At 47.2% G+C, this 20,015-nt stretch overlaps 1 protein-coding gene and 1 long non-coding RNA gene across 7 annotated transcripts in view; both read right to left on the bottom strand.

Moving 5' to 3' along the window:
• Positions 1-2,463: 2,463 nt before the first annotated feature.
• LOC143473428 (uncharacterized) lies at positions 2,464-6,504 on the bottom strand. The gene is made up of 2 exons (XR_013120528.1): positions 2,965-6,504; positions 2,464-2,886 (listed from the first exon to the last, which is right to left on the bottom strand). It is a non-coding gene; the product is annotated as an uncharacterized LOC143473428 (long non-coding RNA).
• A 25-nt stretch (positions 6,505-6,529) lies between these two features.
• Positions 6,530-20,015, bottom strand: part of grb10b (growth factor receptor-bound protein 10b) — a 43,004-nt gene continuing 29,518 nt past the window's right edge. For all 6 annotated transcript variants that reach the window (XM_076970414.1, XM_076970411.1, XM_076970416.1 and 3 more), the window contains 12 exons: positions 13,298-13,454; positions 11,928-12,043; positions 10,472-10,546; positions 10,241-10,378; positions 9,884-9,994; positions 8,933-9,031; positions 8,621-8,698; positions 8,187-8,303; positions 7,371-7,437; positions 7,154-7,241; positions 6,917-7,010; positions 6,530-6,813 (listed from right to left, as the gene is read on the bottom strand). In XM_076970414.1, the coding sequence (XP_076826529.1) occupies positions 6,667-6,813; positions 6,917-7,010; positions 7,154-7,241; positions 7,371-7,437; positions 8,187-8,303; positions 8,621-8,698; positions 8,933-9,031; positions 9,884-9,994; positions 10,241-10,378; positions 10,472-10,546; positions 11,928-12,043; positions 13,298-13,454 (1,287 nt within the window). In that variant the 3' untranslated portion in view covers positions 6,530-6,666. The remainder of the gene's footprint in view (positions 6,814-6,916; positions 7,011-7,153; positions 7,242-7,370; positions 7,438-8,186; positions 8,304-8,620; positions 8,699-8,932; positions 9,032-9,883; positions 9,995-10,240; positions 10,379-10,471; positions 10,547-11,927; positions 12,044-13,297; positions 13,455-20,015) is intronic.

The following is a 20,015-nucleotide window of genomic DNA, read 5'->3' on the forward strand; positions in this document are numbered from 1 at the left end:
ATTTGGATTATGTCACGGGTTTTGCGTTGGTGCACTTTATTCATTAAATCCTACATTTTCAATGAGACTGTGTGATCGCGTCCTTCTTTTACTTGCGCTCCATTGCTGGTCACATCTGAACTTAATTTCTACAATGGTTTTAATATTCAAAGGCTCTACAGCAGGGGTCGGCAACCTATGGCACGCGGGCCACCGTTGGCACGCCGAGGCATAATCAGTGGCACGCGACACGCTGGACCAGCATCAGCAAAAAATTAATAATACAAAATAGAGCACGATCCTCCAATCGAAATCGCTCCTCAACGCTCTGCTCGGCGGAGGCGCTTATACTTGGCGATCGATCGCGATATAATACTTAATTTGTGTCCATTTACACCTCCCCTCCGCTAACAATTTACACTCGCCACATATATATGATGTACAAATGATGCAATACGTGCAATAAAGGAAAAAAAAACATTAAAGTGCCGTTCCAGAATAACAAGTGAGAAGTATTTTAAACTTTTATTTAAAAATGTCTAAAGTCATGGCTCTTCTAATGTTTTTATTCAGCTACTTTTGTGCAATAATGGCATATACTTCTGTTTAAAGAGCTTCTCCGTGCAGTTTCCGCCTTCTTTTGGCAGATCTGTTAAGATTGGCTGCAGTAAAAAATGATTGACAGCTAACTCTGGCTGATAATTGGCTTAATAAAAATTGATTGACAACAAAAGTGTAGTATCTGATTGGCTGCAGTCGAAAATGATTGACACATGCTCCGCCCTTTACCCACGCCCACCGGGGCTCCGGCCTGCAGCATTACCCTTCTCGAAAAACTGGATGGAAAAGGGTTTTTCGCATAAACGATGACGTATCATGCCTCAAGTCATGTGGTTCTGTACATGATCGCGATGTAAAGATGGCAAATGCATACAAAAACAGTTCTGGAGAGAGCAAAAATTGAATTTAACTTCTCCATGTATAGAAAAGAAAAAGAAAAAAATGTTTCAAAACCTCAACGTGCAAAAATGCGTAACTGCCAGATGGACGTAAAGCCACTATTGTTTGGCGTCCTCTCACGTGATCTAAAGTTTATTCGCATAACTGTAATGAATGGAAACAAGGCTTAATTCGCATTTTTTTCTGCCGAAACTTGGAAATTGCGCATTATTTTTTTCGAAAGGTTTGGATGGAAACCTGCTCTAACAGTAGTTCCTGCATCTCACTAATCTCCACATCCCAACATGCTAGCTCTTAACATTTGGTTCCTCCAAATCAAATCCATCATAATCAATGACCTTATTACTGCTCGTAAACTGAATTTCATATTCTTGAAAGAAATGCCTTGAGGAAACAAAAAAAAGTGTGATGGAAATTTTATATAGTGATGAATCGATGTCCTAAATCATGATTAAAGTATAAAGTTGTGTGTGTGTGAGAAGCAGGGGTGTAAAGTTATTCAAGAGTTTATTGTCATGTGCACAATATGACAATTGTATTTTCTTTATAAGTATGTGTGACGGAGGGGTATAAAGTGTGTGTGTGTGTTTACCAATGGAAAGATTGGAACCTGTTATCTTGAAGCAATATTGGCATCTGCATTGTCTATTTAATTAAGTATTGGATATTGATTACTGGTTTTGATTAAGGATAATCCCATTGGACTACTATAGTGTGGGATTTACGAAGCACAAAGTATAAATACAAATGGATTAACGCTCCTCTCAAGCAAAGAGCCCTGACCAAACCATAAATACAGAAATGCTAGGTCTGCCACCTAGTGGCGATAGCGTAAAATATGTACAAATGATTATGAGTGTATTTAGCTCAGAATTTCACTTCACAGTGAAAGATCTCTGAGGCGGATAAGACTTGTTGCGATATTGTACCACAGAAAGTTTATTTATTTTCTTTACATTACACTTTAAGCCATAGTCTTGTTGTCTTTTAATCATGTTACCTCTTGAATAAAACTTTAAACATGAGCCAAAGCGCTAAACACAAAAGCATTTTAGATGTTGACAGATGTGTAAATGAAGTGTTAACTGACTGACAGTAGCTGTTCCCGTTATCAGGACAAACCACATTTCCAATGTCCTACCTGACCTTATTTTGGAAGTTAATGCTGTGCTCATAATATCTGAAATCAGCTTTAAATAATACACGTTTATACTGAAAACACACTTGTAAATACTATCACTTTTCCTTTGGTCAAACATACGTCACTCAAGGCCAATAGCTAATTTAGGTATATAGTATATAGGACAGTTTCTTGAATTCAGATTACAATAGTGGTTCCAGTATAGGTGGATTTCAATTTATGGAGGCCTAATAGGTAGTTATGGATTAGGTGTGCATAATGAAATGATCACTCAGTGTGTGTCTGTGTGTGTGTGCGTGTGTGTGTAGGTGTTATGGTCACTAGAAAAAGGGCCTGTGTTGTGGTGGGGCATAGACAAATGTGAAGATGACACCATCACAGCCTTAGTTATAGCAATGTATTAATGTTTTATTCTAATTACAATAAACAGAATATAGCAGTCCCTTGTCTGTACAAAAATACCTGAAAAGGTTACAATTGGGATTTGTAAGCCATTCAGCTATTTACAGAACCAAGCAAAGCACATCAATAAAGAATCTCTGAAAGAGAAAACGTCTTTTTCCTCTGCTTTTGCATTCCCTGAAAGACATATTTTCATATATATTTATATTTACAGTCACTCTCAGGAGATGCAAAGTGAATGAATTGTCATCACTAGAGGAAAGGTCTGTGTGTTGGGCTGGGGGGTGGGGCTGCTTCTGGTCGTTTCTGAGAGAGAAGGGGACTAAGCCTCACTACACCCCTCTGCTCTTTGCTGGGTATTGTGTCCTCCCCAGTACCCAGTGTTCTCTGCTGGGCATTGTGACCTCACCAATACCCAGTGTTCTCCTCTGGGGATTGTGACCTCAACAATACCCAGTGTTTTCTCCTCTGGGGATTGTGACCTCAACAATACCCAGTGCTCTGTGCTGGGCATTGTGACCTCAGTCACAAAAACATAGCCAAAGTTACCCCTACTTGCTCTTATGATAATCTTCATAGGCTAATGAAGTGTCTCAGAAAATGACTGCTAATCTAGGAACAGCCACACCTTTCCTTATAACTGCATTAATTAGCATACAGAAGGTTGAAAGTGGCTCTAGAGTTCAAATCTGACATGTCCAAACATCTAGGTCAGAGGCTTGATGGGTACAGCATCTTGGGCGGGTCCGAAGCACCTGCTAGACTTTAGCCTTCAAGACATAAATGGGGCTAAAATACCAAAAAGACTCAATACGTTTCAGTACACCGTAGAATGTTATGATATAATCTATCTAAAATGAGTGAAGAAGTGTTTGGTATATCCTGAAACTCAATGAAAACACCACAAGTTGTCAAAGGAAAAAGAGGAAGTTGTAGAGATGCTGGCGGTTCAAGTGACTGGGTCTCACTGAACTCCATGACAACCCTGAGCTACCCATTTACATTCATTTCTCTAAAATATAAAAACTGACATTTATTTCATTCGTTGATATACCCTCAATGGTTCACACACATCATGTTACCAGCTCATCTGAACATCAGGACAGTAGGCAAAGAACTAAAAAGAAAACTAAGAAAAGAATGTCGTTTTCTTCCTTTCAAATGTATTTGATCAGCCAATATGTGCTTTTGGTGTCCAAAACTTTGCTTTAGTTTTTGAGTTTTCTTTTGCACTGTTATATCGCAGCTAAAGTAGCTAATAAGTGATGTCATGTCCACGAATCTGCGTCAGGACGTGGCTGATAAAGTACACTTGATACATCACACCTGCATACGTCACTCACGTCGACACAGTTCCTTTAAGTGTAGCTTTTGATTCATGAAGAAAAGAAAAAAACAAACAAACAAAAAACAAAACACTGTAATGATTATCCATGAGTTCATTAGCATTTTCATCATAAGCAAATTCAGTGACTAACAAAAACCAAAACATCCGTTTAGCTTAAAAGTGACCTTTGACCCCTCTTGTTCTCCCTGGACTCCAGTTTTTGACCAGCTTAACTGAAACTTAAGCAGTTTTTAAGGTCATTTATCATGACAAGATATTTAAAAACAATATTAACTCTACTAAATAAAAAAGCAAGTCAAGTTTCTTCATTTTGTAAGCCATTATGAATAAAAAAGGTCAAACATCGTGATTGAAAACTTAAAATACAGTGTGACATCTATAGGCTGTTTATATAGCTGTATGTATTTGTTACTGAGTTGCATTACGCGATAAAGCTAAATTTGAAACAAATACTGAATTCATCTGGAATTCGAGGTCATTCTGAATAATATGAGTCTTCTAATACAGATCACAAAGTTTTTAAAGAACAAAAACATCTACGGCATGCAACTGTAGCGGAGCACATATCAGTTGCCAAATGCTCTTACTTGGGAATTATCAATACCTTTGACAAGATGTCCAACTCACCCCGTAACCAGAGTCCAACTAGTCTAAGAGCTCAAACAATCCCAAATCAAACCAACTTTACAAACATGTCTATGATCGGAACAAGCTCCTGCATCGTAAGGAGAAGGTACGAGTGTGTATGGCCCAGTTTAAGGAGTGACCGGGTTAGATGCAGGATAATAACAGAAACGGACTTTTCTGAGTGGAAAAGCACTAATCCGACCACTGGCTAATGTAAACAGTTACTTCAAATGCCAGTTGAATCCATGATCTAGAGAAAAGACAGATGGTGGTGTTGAGGAGAACGGGCGTAGTGGCTGTTTGTCGAAGTAATATTGCTGCTTCTCCCTGGACATATGCGACCTGGGCGACTGAAGTAGGCTGAGTGCTTATTAACCACGGCTGTCACGCAGCTTCTGGTGTCAAATGCCCCACAAAGTGCGAATAAAAAGAATGAAAACCCACAGTTCGTTTGTCTTTCTGCTGAAGGAAAGATGACGTCGTTTGGTTTACCGACCGGTGGAGAGGGACCCCAGAGAACATCCTGCACCTTCCCCCAAACAGGCTAGACAAAACCGGGCCCCTGTCTCCTGTCCCTGTCCCCCTCTCGTTTGGTTCCGCTGTTAATCGAATCGAGTCCGAATCTCAGTCGTTTTAGTGGAATATTCGGACCACCTGCACAAACCACCTCCAATTCATAAGAATAACAAAGCGCTTTTTTGTTCGCCTGAATGAAAAAGACAATAAAATCGTCTTCAAGGGGCCATCATCTGTTACGGCACTTTAGATGAATTATTAGACAGAAATTTGTGAATGTAACGATAATGAAGACAAATTCAGCATAAGAATAAAACACTACAGTAGATGGGAAACAAGAAAGGTTATGATGTATGCTGTATTAAAACAAAAAACAAATTCTTTAATAAAATGAAATAAAACACACAAGGCTCATCAAATTCATTAAAAAAGGGAAAACAGTACTAAACAGCGCTGAGAAATTCACTACATTTCAAGTAAACATTCAATTCAGATAAATAAATAGACTCATGGAAACAATTCTTAAAACTGATTGCATCCTTTGCATTTTACCTGTAGTAATGGTCACTCGGGTGAGCTTGTAGACACCAGGGCTAGGTTTCCCTTATCTAGCTTAATATGTTAAAGGCAATCACTAAAAAGATGGCTCTTCAATAAAAGTTGTAAAAAAAATAAAATAAAAAAAAAGATCTCTAAAAATCTATTTCTGTTCTCTGCTACCACTGAACGAGGCAGAATAGGAAAACAGAAGCTGTGGGCACTGTGGAAGGGTGTGTAGTTCAACTTCACTACTTGCGCTACTAATCTGTCAAGACACGAAGAGGTGGGGGGGGAAGAAAATAAAAAGAAACAGTCACCCAGACGGGTCAAAACCCCCCGAGGTTGGCAGCAGTTCAGGAGATTCCTGTCTTTTAGTCTAGCCCCTAACAGACAGTGCCCGTCTGTAATGAGATCCCTGGAGGTTGCCCCTGTGGGGTGGGTGGGGTGTTTAGGGTGCGGTCTTCTTTTCCACTGAGCTCTGCTTCGTCATCAATGTGTCCTTCCTAATGGTGGTGGTAGTGATGCCAACTTATATCCCTGTATTGATTTCGCAGAAGGTATTTCCTCCAAGCATCCAGTAGAGGGAGCTCTAGATAACTTCTCAATATGGCACAAAACATTGAAGGATCATTTGGGCATTGGCTGAGGCAAACTGCCTTCCTATTAACATGGAGTCAAAGCAAAACAAAACAAACAAACAAAAACAGGTGCCATAGGAAACTGGTGGTGAGGCAAACCATGAGTGCTGGAAGAGGTGGAGGATTCTTCTCTTCCAAACAACAGATCTTACGATTATCTTAAATAGGGTAACTGACCCAGGACCTCCTACAATAGTAAAGAGCCCCAGAAAGAACCTACGTATGTGTACTGACCGCATAAGAGTTTAACAGTGGGTGAAGGCGTTTTGGTGACCAAGCTGTGAGCTTTTTTTTTCAGTAGCTACACCGTCGTCCTGTTTGCAGTTGTTTCCAAAGCACAGAGGTTCCTCCCACCCCCCCCCCCCCCCACACCCCACACACACACGGTGTACCTGTTCACCTGTTTGTGGAAGCCCCGCCCCCTCCCCAGCTCCGCACGGGACTAAATAGCATGAAGTGTTAGCTGGATCTCCAAGAGCGGACAGCTCGTCTCGAGGAGAAGCTGCGTCTGGAGATCATAAGGCCACAGTGGTGCAGGGGTGTTTGAGCTTGCAAGGCAGGACTCCTCGGTTGAGCTGGTAGAACTCCACCAGCTGGATCAGGTCTGTGAACTTGGTGGCACCGTCATCGAGGCTGAAGAACATGTGGCCATCCTCTTCACACTGGGGTTGCCACAGCAGACAAAAGATCAGTCCAGCGATCAGCCAATCAAACGCGGGTTTTATGGTGGTTTCATGGCAACGAGGGGACGTAGTGTAAGCTTACCGGTAAAATCTGAAAGTGTTTGATTTTCTGGTGGTGACACAGTGTGAGCACGAAGGCCTTGGGGTTACTCTGACTGTCCCTCAGTAGAAACAACCTGCCACACAGACAGAAGCACCAGGTCACACACAAGGACACAACCGACACAGTAAGCGTTCAGAGGATATTCATTATTACGGTAACACGATTTGTCTTTTCTCGTAGGTTTGATACTGGAGAGCAGCCGAAGCTGTTCTGTACCCGTCCACTTGTCCCTGCTGGTGGATCACCCTGTGCGATTCCTCCCGCGTGATCCGGCCATGAAACCAAAGCTGGGTTTTGTGAATGACTGCGCCGTGAAAAGGACATACAAAAGAAAAACCTTCAATGAAAGGCCCGGCCCCAAGGTGCAAAATAAAGATAAGTAGGATGGCGGGAATGACACGTGGGTCCTCGCTGTCTCGGACCTGTGCTGTACCTGTGCTTAACGACGAAGTGTGCAAGGGGCTAGGACTGCCCAGACTGTTCATGCGTTGGCTTCTCTTCTGCCATCAGAGAAAAACAAACGTTACCTTTACAGTTCACTTTACGGTTAACTTTACAGTGGCTTGTGTGCACATGAGCACTGAATCATTTGTACAACTGAAACAAAAAGTCTATGGATTTTTGTGATCTTAAATGTTTAATCAATTTTTTTTTCTTTTTTTACAGTGACCCACTGAGAGCAGGTGTACTCCAGTGAGGCAGTCGAGGTTATGATTGGCCAGTGGGAGGGGCGTGTAGATGAGGAGTGGTCAGTGGCAGGGGATTGTAGGTGAGGAGTGGCCAGTGGGAGGGGCGTGTAGGTGAGGAGTGGCCAGTGGGAGGGGCGTGTAGGTGAGGAGTGGCCAGTGGGAGGGGCGTGTAGGTGAGGAGTGGCCAGTGGGAGGGGCGTGTAGGTGAGGAGTGGCCAGTGGGAGGGGCGTGTAGGTGAGGAGTGGCCAGTGGGAGGGGCGTGTAGGTGAGGAGTGGCCAGTGGGAGGGGCGTGTAGGTGAGGAGTGGCCAGTGGGAGGGGCGTGTAGGTGAGGAGTGGCCAGTGGGAGGAGCGTGTAGGTGAGGAGTGGCCAGTGGGAGGGGCGTGTAGGTGAAGAGTGGCCAGTGGGAGGGGCGTGTAGGTGAGGAGTGGCCAGTGGGAGGGACGTGTAGGTGAGGAGTGGCCAGTGGGAGGAGCGTGTAGGTGAGGAGTGGCCAGTAGGAGGGGCGTGTAGGTGAGGAGTGGCCAGTGGGAGGGACGTGTAGGTCATGAGCACTCACCCTCCAGGCGTGACCCTCCTCCAGGGCGGCACTCTGGGCCTCAATGGGGTTGTCGATCACCCTGCCTATCCTCCCTGAGAAATCCATGGCGACCAGAGAGTTCTCCGACACACTCCTCTGTGGACAGAGGACAGATGGAGATGAAGGCCATGGATACAGCGGCATCGTTACCGTGGCGTCCTGAACTACGAGGACCACACATTGGTGATAAAGTGTAATTGGCATTTTAGAATCTTTCATCCCCATATTGGACACACAGAAATAAAACACACCGTCCCACAATGCAACATGTCTGAGGACCTGCAGACTAGCCTCTGGCTGGCGAAATGCCAAAGCCGCACTCAGACATGAAGCCTCCGTGTTCACAGAGAGATGAACAGAAAGAGGAAGAAGAGAAAGACAGAAGATGGAGACAGCGAGAAGAGGGATCTCACCACTGGTGCTGAGAAATGAGAGAGCAAAGCCGTCCTCTGCTGGGGCACCTTGTAGTTCTGGTAAAGGAGAATCCCATACTGCCGAGAAACAATTGAGAAGCAATTCATGGACAGTGGAGGCTGGGCACACCAAAATATTTTACCAGATATTTCTCTGTGATTTCGGTTGTGTTATTGTTTTAATAACTCCAAAGTGGGAACTCTTGAAACCATGGTCCGGACTTCCTGGGGGAAGGTGTGTGGGTGTGACTTCTGCATGTGTGGGTGGAGCTGAGGGTGTGTGGGTGGATTTGGGGGTGTGGCTTGGGTCACCTTGAAGAGCCTGAAAGCGGTCATCCAGCATGTTCGTATCTGCTCATCCTCTGCACAGAACATTCGGAGTTCCTTCTGTTCACTTCGCCCCCTAGTTGGCTGAGGAGAACGATGAAGATGCGCGTTAGCGGTCACGCCCGCAAGTCTTACGCTGCCTCCAACAGCCACATGAACCAAGATTACCTCAGATTGTTAGCCTACATGCTAACAAAACATCCCTAGACAAGCCGAATCTGTTTATGTCCAGCTTAGCCAAGTAAATTACAAATTATTAGTGCTTCACTTCAAAATGCCTGCCTTTCTCTGACTAAAATGTTGAATTTCCATGACCATAATGAACAGAAAAACATCTTTGTTAAATAAGAAAGGAAAAATCAAGCATAGTATATAACAGTATATAGTATATATATTCCAGAAATTCCTTGTCCCATGGGAATCCCATCAATCCAAACCAGGTGGTTTATAATTCAGATAAACTCCGGTTGTGCAAGGTATCCCAGTGCAGAGCTCTTTGTCTACTCAAGACACACTACAACATCAGCGAGTTACAACTAAGTAAAGAAAGGTGTCTGTGATAAAAAAAAAAACAACATTGCCGTGTGTGCGTGTTTGAGCAAACATGCTCGTACATGTACGAGAACGCAAGAAAGATAGAAAGAAAAGACAAAGCACACATGAAAAGTACGAAACAAGAAAAAGAAAGTGAAAATTGGTGGGCCTGGGGAAAAGAGAAACCCCACGGCAGCCTGTCTCCAGGGAGGAGGCGTCTGGAGGCATCTGGTGATGTCTGGTGGCACCTCTTTAAAAACCTTTAAAGCCACGTTGAACCAAGCCATTGTTTTTATTGTTTTTCCTAAAATAACTCCCAGAAACAGTCGAGGCTGAGGCCAAGCGCCTCTGGGCGTACGCCCCAGAACGGCCCTCCGAGCACACGGCTCTGACTAATCTTACCTTGATGCAGAATCCGTAGTCTGTGGGTGCGTTCAGGATCCTCCTGCCTGCTATCACGGTGAAGATATTGCTGTCTTCCAGGTCTGCTAGTAGCTGTAAGTGCCTTGGCTCCTGCAGGAGATCAGACGACAGCTCAGGTCGTTTTAAGATGAAATGGGAAGAAATCAAAACATGGCAGCCTGGGGCTGAGAATATACATAGGCAGACGTGTGAAAATGGGAAACTTTGACTGTCGCCGTACAGGTTGAGACAGCAAACTTTAACCGAGGAGATGTGGGTCATGGGCAGGGAGTTCAATAGTCAGAGCTCCCAGGAGATCTCTGGACCAACATGCATGCTAGGAAACAACCAGCGCACCTTTGACGTTCCTTTGGTTGAGACGTACAATCCCGAACGTCTCAAGAACACATGCAGCTTCTTCCAGGCTTTCCTGCCACTCTCCTTGACGTACAAGTGACCCTGGATCTCAGGACAGCTGCTGGAATTTAAGAAGCTCTGGAGGGTGGAGAAGGAGAGGAACGCGAGAACATCCATGAGACCGAGCGAGCGGGGGGGGGGGGAGTGGCAGCAGGTGGAGCCGTGGCCTACCTGCAGGAGGTGGGATGGTGGGATGGAGCTGTTGCTCTCCTGACACCACGCCACCATCTGCTCCGGGAAGAAGTTCTGTTGGAGGAACACAGGGATTGTTCAGCTGATGGACTCAGAGGAGACCAAGCACTCCGCATGGCTTACTGTTACTCTACCTTTATTACTAATTATTATTTTTAATATAATTAATATAGTACTACAGATTCGGTAATACAGAGACATATAGCAATAAACAGAATTCAAAATTCAAATATAAATATATTTATAAAGCTCAAATGAATAGAATCGACTTCAAAGAGTTTGATAAAGAGCCTCCACTCAGGTTGAATCAGGAGAGGTTTTTCTGCAAAATTGTCGACATGCCAAATACAGGAACGTGACCAGTTCCAGAATGACCAGGAGTCTCCTAACAACGTTGGGGTCAAGGATGTAAACCTGTACGTCCTTTTCTCTGAATCAGAGGAGTGTGTTCTACATTCACGTCCTGGACATCTGCACCTCCCATAATGCCCAAGCCAGTATGACCAGTGGGCACTGACGGAGCCCTCAGATGTGCTGGGATCCAAGCCCACAGCAGACAGCTGCTGTAGCGGTGGAGGGAGGAGGTGGAGGGAGGAGGTGGAGGGAGGAGGTGCAGGGAGGAGGTGCAGGGAGGAGATGGAGGAAGGAGGTGCAGGGAGGAGGTGGAGGGAGGAGGTGCAGGGAGGAGGTGCAGGGAGGAGGTGGAGGGAGGCGGTGTAGACGACCACGCTGCTACAGGCACTTTCGCCGCAGTGACACACACGGGAGAATCGGAGTTCGTTCTCGTACTTTCATCCGTTGCGCTGAAGCAAACGAACTGCTAAGTGAACTTCTGAAAGTGCAACGCGACCACTCTTCCCTCTGCAGAACGACACTCAACGACAACGGGTGTGCACGAAGATTCATACCCTGCCACTCCTTTAGAATACATCTCACACCAGAGCAGTGTGCACACCAGACCAGCACACAGCGTATAGCAGCACACTAGACCCCTGCTTATTACACAGCATGTATTCCAACGTACGGCATCGTAAGCCATAACAGGAGACAGTTTGAGGGTGACGGCACCCTCAGCTTTGTGTGTTTGGTGGAGGTGCACAGGAGGTGGAGGCCAGAAGTGAGACTGAGTCCTCACTAGGAGCTCACGCTTAGAGGAGCACCAACAGCACCGACAGCAGCGCTCAAACTGGAAGCCCGTTTCTGGATAGCTTTGTGTCCCAAGAAGGAACATTTACACGAGTACACACACACACACGCGCGCACACACACACACACACACACACACACACACACACACACACACACACACACACACACCCCTCCACAAAATACCAGTCCATCTACCTCTATGCGTGCTAAAATAAAGAAACAGGACACACACTCTGATCCTTCTGAAATCACAGAATCAAGCCGTGATAAACACAGATAAACATACCAGAGGATTTTTGAAGAATTCGTATTTGGCGTAGTTCTTTCTGAAGAGAAACTTGCTCTCGCTGGTCATGGACGCCTGCACGTGGGCCACCACTTCATGGTCTTCTAAGGTCCTCTCTGTGGACAGAACGGCGAGGGCAGCGTTAGACCCGGCTGCTGTGTCCACGCTCCTCAGCAGAACCCACTGAATACGCTAGAAAATGCATATTTATGCACAAAAGCTTTGGACATTTGCATCCGGCATTACATCATCGTCTGTTCACCCCGCCCCCAACACAACTCTGCCTCCAGACAAATTAAAAATAAACACTCCGCTTGCGTAATGAAGAGAGTTTGTCTGGAGACAAAGACCACGCCCCCTGGCCCTCAACCTGCCCCCTCGGCCCGCCCACCCCCTGCACGTCTCTGTCTGAAGCGCGTGAAACTTCGGCTGGCCCTGACCGGGAACACCCTTGGCTGGTGTTCCCGTACTGGCCGGATGTTCCAGGGTTGAGGAATGCTTCCTCCTTCCTGCCTGCCAACTCCTGGCCTTACAACACCCCCCCCCCCCCCCCCCCCCCCGGGGGGCGGGACCGGGGGCGGGACCGGGGAGCAGGGCTTACGCAGCTGTACTGAAATACAGGATATTATTTAAAAAGCCACTAAACAGAATGCAGTTTAATGGTGAAAATAATAAAGTAATAAAATAATAGTTCAGTTTCCCAGATGTCTCTGAAGTTGATAAGGGGGCACTACCATTTTTTACTGTGTGTGTTATCCTGAAAAATGTGAGAAGATGGTCAAAGAATGAGAGAAGAAAAGTTATTTCCCCCCTCACCTCCGGTCTCTGTTTGCACTGGCAGAATTGGGAGCTGGTCACGTTGCTGAAACGTTTCTGCGTGGCACGGGTCACGTGACGTTACCTCACATGGCTGAAACATGCACTAGAGCTCGTCGCCATGGAGGGGCAGGAACGCCCGCATCACATCCCTGTGGCAACAATAGTTTACCCCAGGGGGGTTGAAGGGGGTATTTTTCTGACGCTATTAATCAATCACATGTGGCAGACAGACGTGACCGGACAGACATACCGGGGTTTTCCTGCCACGACATGCAACCACCCCCCCTCCACCCATCACCCCCACCCCTCCTCCACCCTAACGAGGGGCTTCAGGGACTTCTGCCCTGAGAACACTAGAGACCATCCACCCTCGGAAACTGTCTATTCCCTTAACCCCCGCGTATTTGCCCCGTGTTGGTCAATCTGACCATCTCCACCCCCATCCGGACCAGAGTGTCCCCCTACCCCTCAACTGCCACCCAGTCCGTCTCCTCTCTCTCCCCACGTCTGCTTGTGTCCCCCTCCATCCCCCCCGTAGGGCGGTCACCTACCTAGTCCCACGGCTGGGTGGTGCTCTACTAAAGTCCAGCTGTTGTCGTCCACGCAGTGGCTCTTGTAGACCAGGAGCTGGCAGAGGTCACGTGCCATCATGTCTGCTGGAATCTCCACCATTTTGCCCGTGCCATCCTCGCTGAACACCTTAACGATCTGCAGCGGGAAAAGACGCACACAGACGCTGAGAGACCCGTCCACGCCGGCCCGTCTCCTGCGGAGGGCCGAAGCAGGCCGTTGTTGTTTTTAAACTGCGTCACAGGTCACCGTCGCGTGCGCAGGGTAACGGCACACAGACGCGCCACATATGAGGAATGCTTAAAGACGCCTGCTTCTTCGCCAAACTCTTCTCCCAGAATTAAAACTCGAAGCAGGAGACGTGGCTTCATGTTCTGAACGGGCTCAGCGTGATAACGGCACGTACACTCGAGTGTCCTATATTTCACTCCTAGATTTTATCTTTTTAAAATCCAGTCTGCAAAAAATTAGAATAAAAAATAAGGATGAAGTCAGTCGGAGATCCGGCTTCCCGACTGCCGTCCACGCACTGAACCCTCAACTCAGTCACGCCAGCCTTTCCAGAACATTCTCTTGCCCCTCTCGCTACACTGGATTCCTTGCACCCCTCATACCCCCCCCCCCCCACCCACCCACACTCGCCCCTTCTTCTCCTGAACATTTCCCACGATCCCCGGCTCTCATAAACCTCTCCAATCCTCCGGATGTGACCGCCTCATCAGCGGAGGAGGCAAACTTTCGTGGCCCTGGCTTCCCCCGATCCTGATGCTGCCCTGAGGGCGTCGGGCCCTCTCCTGCCCCCCCCCCCCCCCCAGGGGGCGTCTTACCTCCCCAGGGCTTGGCAGGCAACAAGCGTGAGAGCATGAAGGCATTTTTGCCAGCAGCCTGCCTCTTCCCCGCGCGGCGAGCTGCTTCCCGACGCCGTCCGCAACTCCGGCAGAAGAGAAGAGTGGCGGAGGACAAAAAATGGCAGAAAAAAAGAAGAAAAAAAGAAGAAAAAAAAAGAAAAAAAAAAAACCCAGTACAGATGCTTGGCTGTCAGGGGCTCACTGCGCCGTACCTGTCACACTGTGTCCCGTCCCCCTCTGTCTGGCTCTGGTGCGGGACAGAGGAGGCAGATGGCACTGTTTCGAGCTCCCCAGCCAACTTCTCTCTTTCCGTCACAAAGGGTTACAGGCTTCTAGGCAGCGAATCAAACCACACTTCCCTAACCAATCACAGGACTAGCTCGGGCTGATGTAATCATTCCCACACACACTCAGGCTCTCTCTCTCTCTCTCTCTCTCCCTCCCTCTCTCACCCTCACACACACGCACACACACACCTCTCACACACACAGTCATACACATACACGGCCAACTTTTCTCCCGCTATTTGTTTCCTTAGCAGCTCAAAGGCTAGACAGACACATTTTTTGTTTTATTTAGAAGGAAAAAGAAAGAGAGAGAGAGAGAGAGAGAGAGAGAGAGAGAGAGAGAGAGAGAGAGAGAGAGAGAGAGAGAAAGAGAGAGACGCCTGTTTGAACATTCATTTTACGGAAGGTTCCGGACAGTTTCAAGTAAAGGCTTGTTTCAGTCCCCAACCCCCACCCACGTCCCCCACGAAAGGTTAGCTTTGAAGTCCGAAGTCTGAAACCTTTCACAACAAGACGAGGCTCATTCTGCTTCCTGTGGCACCACCTCTGCCACTGACCGCTTCTTCGCATGGCATCGCAGAATCCAGAAGGTAACCTGGACCTCACGTCCCACTCGTGCGCGCTGGGGTCCAGCACAGAGAGGCGCGGACGACCAGCGGCGAGCTCACACAAACGCGACAGTGGCCCGAACGCACCTCCGCAGCCCCCGAAACTGTGTGCCTGGAGGAAGGCATGACTCAGGCTCTTTCTCTGCCTCAAGGGGGGAGGAATTTGGTTATGGGGGTGGGGGTGTGTGAGAGAGGGAGAGAGGGAGGGAGAGAGAGAGAGAGGGTGGGGGTTGCAGAAGGAAGCGTGTTAGGGTGGTCACATTAAAGGCACGCTAGCTTTCCAGAGCTCCAGCTGTCTGGCTGCCCTGCCCCTTCTCCTCTGATCACTCCATCACCCAGACAGGGGGACGGGTGGGGGGACGGGTGGAGACGAGGAGGTGGTGACATGTCAATTTAAAGCAGAGGACCAAAAAAAAAAAAGTTCAGAGGTGAAGGTGAATATTCAAAACTGGTCAGGTTGGTTTTACTAAGGAGGTATTTGGACTCCAGATGAGACCTTTCACACGTATGACACTGACACCTCAGATGTCAAACGTGTCCAAAGGTGGCGTGACTCATTTCTAGGCCCTAACAATCTTGCACATATTTAACGACCCATCAAAGCCTCTCATTAGGAAGCGGACCACAGACGGCTGACAGCACAAGGGCTCAGACCCCGGCCAGCCAACGGGCCCTCGAGAGGGAAGGTTTACGGGACCTCCGCTCGTAGACACAGCGGTTCTCACGAGGATGGTCGGCTGGAATAACACACAGTTACCATGGAGATTGCACACTGGGAAAGCACTGAGAATTTCACAAGATGGCATCCGTGAAATATTACAACATATCTGTCTTTTCCATGTGTTACCGATTAAAAACGACCAATTACAACGGTTCATTTGTCATTCTTAAACACGTTTGGGAAAAAATGTAGAGGTTTCCTGTTCTTATTATTGGAGTAGTACTGGTTTGAGATAATTGAGGTTTGAGATGTTCTACAGCTAGAAGTAACCATACCCTAGATTTGGGAAACCAGTGAAGTTCTGGCTGTAGGTTTTATAGTTTTGTAGTTTTCAGCTTTTGGTTTGAAGTCTTTCTTTCCTTTGTTGTTGTAATTAGCATTAAGGTTGAACCCTGAACTCTGTAAGTTGTCAGTAATAATATTTGGGAACACAAATGCGAGATTTGTGTTGACACTCTCATTAGTGAACAAGATTTAACAAAGGTTTAAAGTGTCAAAATCAGTAAATTGTTTTGTGAAACCAAATTGGTAAATAAAGATTAAATAAAGCAAAATATCAAAGTGATTTTAGTTAATTAGCAGAATAAGTAGTTGAACGTAAGCCATTGCAGTTTATAGTAACAATAACAGTTTATGGAAGAAATGAGTCATGGCAAACATAAATTCTAAACAAAATAGCCTGGAATTTTTGTGTGTGCAGGATTTAATCAAGAAAAGTATGTCATGGGTGGAATAAAAATTCAGACATCATATTAATAACATGTTGTGAAAAAGAATTTTTTAATTTTATTATATAGAACTCAATTTTTGATCCTGTTCTAAGGTCTGAATCCATCATCATCCAAAAGAAATAAATAAATCAAAATAACCCGTCAGTCACAAAATCCGCAGCCATAAACGATAAACTGCGCTTCCAAGGCGCTTGTAAAAGACAGCGGAGGACTGTAAGAAGAGAAAGTGTTTCATTCTGACGCCAGACTCAACCGCATTTATTCCCAGCCGTCATTCTTCCGCCTCGTATCTTGCCTCTAGGGCTGACGCGGAGTGAAAATCACCTCCACTTTCTACTGAACGCCCTCCGGCAACTTACCTCGACTGCCGCACTGATCTCAGGTCAGTTTGGGATCCCCTGCTCATGCAGACAAGGCCTGGGGTTTTGATGGCTTTGAATGCTTTTCCACAGCAGTTTGATTCTGAGCACTCGATGTCAGCCTCATAGTCCTACAGTTTCGTTTTCTGCTAGTTTCCCCAAAAGAGACGGAGATCTTCATATCTGTGCACCTCGCCGTGGAGAAGATGCAAGTTGCAGTTTTCAATCAATCAATCTAATTTTATTTATATAGCGCTTTTTACAACAGTTGTCGTCACAAAGCAGCTTTAAAAGTGTCCGAGTCCAAGCCCCCAGTGAGCAAGCCAAGGGCAACAGTGGCAAGGAAAAACTCCCTAGTTTTCTTTAGGTCCAGGGATTCATTGCACTTGGTTTACGACTATAGACATTTTTTTCTCCATTCAAGTCTCTCATACCAGCTGCCATCTAAAGTTTGAACGGAGTTTCAATTAGATTTTAAGCCTTTTTTGAAATCACTTCGTCTTCATACAATAACTGAGGTGAAATTGGAACCGTAGCAAAGCCGCCAAGCACCAGAAGCTAGAACATCTGCTATGTAAGGCTACGTCGCAGGTTTAGCCACGGGTCAGAACTGTACCATGCAACTCCCCTCTTTGGTAACTGCCCTTCTTGGGACAGCGAGGACTGGCGTGGTCACTAATGAGACACCCAGATAGAACCTCAGCGGCGATGATGGGTCAGCCCCTTAAAGCCCGGGGCAATTCGGATTAGCCTCTTCAACGCTAGAGCCAGCCTGGCTAACCATGCTGACTCAGCAGACAAGAGTCAGTCCTTCCTGGTTGTCGAATGATTGTGTTAAACTGGGTTTGAAATGTTCAGGCAACCTCACAGATTACCTCAGTCAAAGTAAAAAACATACGGAAACCTTTATAGCAACTATTAGCATACTTGAAAATCATCAGTAGATGTATCGACTAGAACAGAAAACGTGAACTGAAAAGACCTTTCCTTTACACAGAGTCGCTTGGTGGTTTTCATTAGGAAAAAGAACATACATCTAGTTTATTTTAGTCTTCTCACTGATTTCCAAGTAAAGCGACTTTGATCAAGGAAAAGACACGATAAAAACCAAAAACGTTGACTGGAATGTTGATAAGAAGCAAGAGGGATCTGGTGACAGTGAGACCAGGAGAGACACGGCGCTCAACGGCTAAAGAATCCTTAGTTCTTCTGGCACAGCCACACTGACAGATGAGACGAAGGTTAAACTGCAATGAAGTGAGAGAAAGATTCAGATCAGAAGAAGCCACGATCCACTTGACAACTGCAGGACCACTACGCCCGCAGGGACACGTCTGCTCAGATCATTCCAACCTGTGTTGGAACACTGGGAAAAGGTACTTGGTGGTGCGACCCAAACACTGAGGTTCACAGCAGCTGAGGGAGAAGACACCTCAAGTGCTTATACACAGCCCAAATTGGCCTGGAGTCATGCAGCAGTATAACAGTTCTCTGCACACGGGGGCATGCGGAGATGCACCAGAAAGTGGCTGATAAGACTCTGTGATTGGCCACTACGCCGAGGTTATCTGGACACACATCATCATCATCGTCGTCGTTGTCACAATGTGCTACCATTAGCGTTAAAGACAACAGCAGCTACAACAACATACCAACCCTGTTCTGTTAAGATCTCAGGACGTGATGCGCTCCAGTATTTAAATTCTTCCGTCTGTGTAAAGTGCTTGGCCACTGTGTATAGAAAGCACTAAAGAGATTTGCATTCCTCATTAATAATAATACGAACCAACTTTTGCCATTGCAGAACTGTACCGCCACCCACAGTGCCATCTCCTGCCTCCCACACCAGAATGCGAAACACTGCAGCTGTATACAGTCCACAGGGGAGTTATGAGGTTTCCTTCCACCTGACCCCACGCCCCCTCCAACTGACCCCACGCCCCTCCCACCTGACCTCACACCCCCTCCAACTGACCCCACGCCCCCCACACCTGACCACACGCCCCCTCCACCTGACCCCACGCCCCCCCCCACCTGACCACACGCCCCCTCCACCTGACCACACGCCCCCCCCACCTGACCACACGCTCCCTCCACCTGACCCCACGCTCCCTCCACCTGACCCCACGCTCCCACCCCCTCCACCTGACCCCACGCCCCCTCCACCTGCCCTCCAACACTGCCCGAAAGCTTCACCTCGGCATTTAATTTTTTACAATCTAGAAGCAGATGGCATTACCTATAAGGTTGAGGTGCATCATGAGTAACTCACGTAAAACATCACATCAGACCTTCTTGACAAGTGGACCGACCGGTTTGCAGATTTGTTTAGCTAATGATAGCGTGTAGACGTGTAGACGATAGCATGGCGTGTGGATAATGACACGCTGCCGTGTGTTAAATGGAGACTGCTCTCGTCAGGATGGTGTTAGGGGATCATTCTGACGGGACCTGTGAGCGCACCAGATCTTCTCGCCTGGCCAGCTCCTGCGCTTCCAGGTTCTGGGAACCCACCAGACAGACATACAACACCTGCGTGGAGGTGATGTAGCTGGTGGAGGTGATGTAGCTGGTGGAGGTGATGTAGCTGGTGGAGTGTCCCATCAAGTGGATGGAACTCTTCAATTGCCCGATACTGTGGAGCAACTGCTGAGGTCACGAAAACGATCCGACCCTACAGAGTCTTGATTTCACGGAGCTCTTGTGTGAAACGACTTGTTAAGCCCAACGGGACATCCTGTCAGGACCACGTGGGCCCTGCTGTGTCGGATCCTGGGGCAGAGGTCAACACCCTGAAAGCCCTGAAGGCGGCCATTATGGGGGCACTCTTGAACAGGGCTTTACTGTCCACGCCACAACCACCACCTGCAAACCTTGAGCTTCCTGTACGACACACAGGGACAGGTCATGGGTCACGGGGGTCACCAGGTTGACCCCGCCCCCACGCTGGTCTATAGTAGTGTGATGAGGTGTGCTCGGTGGAGTCTAGCAGCGTGCCAGCACGACCCAATCCCACACCCCGTCCCTCCGTGCAGCGGTGGCTAATCCGGGCGGGTCGGAGCGTGTTCTGCAGCCCGAGGGAAGGAACGGCTCTCCGGCGGCGGAGGCGTGGCCTGGCTCGCGGCCAGCGGGTGGCTCCGCCCAC

Source organism: Brachyhypopomus gauderio, chromosome 13 (assembly GCF_052324685.1).
Source record: "Brachyhypopomus gauderio isolate BG-103 chromosome 13, BGAUD_0.2, whole genome shotgun sequence".
Taxonomy (NCBI): Eukaryota; Metazoa; Chordata; class Actinopteri; order Gymnotiformes; family Hypopomidae; genus Brachyhypopomus; species Brachyhypopomus gauderio.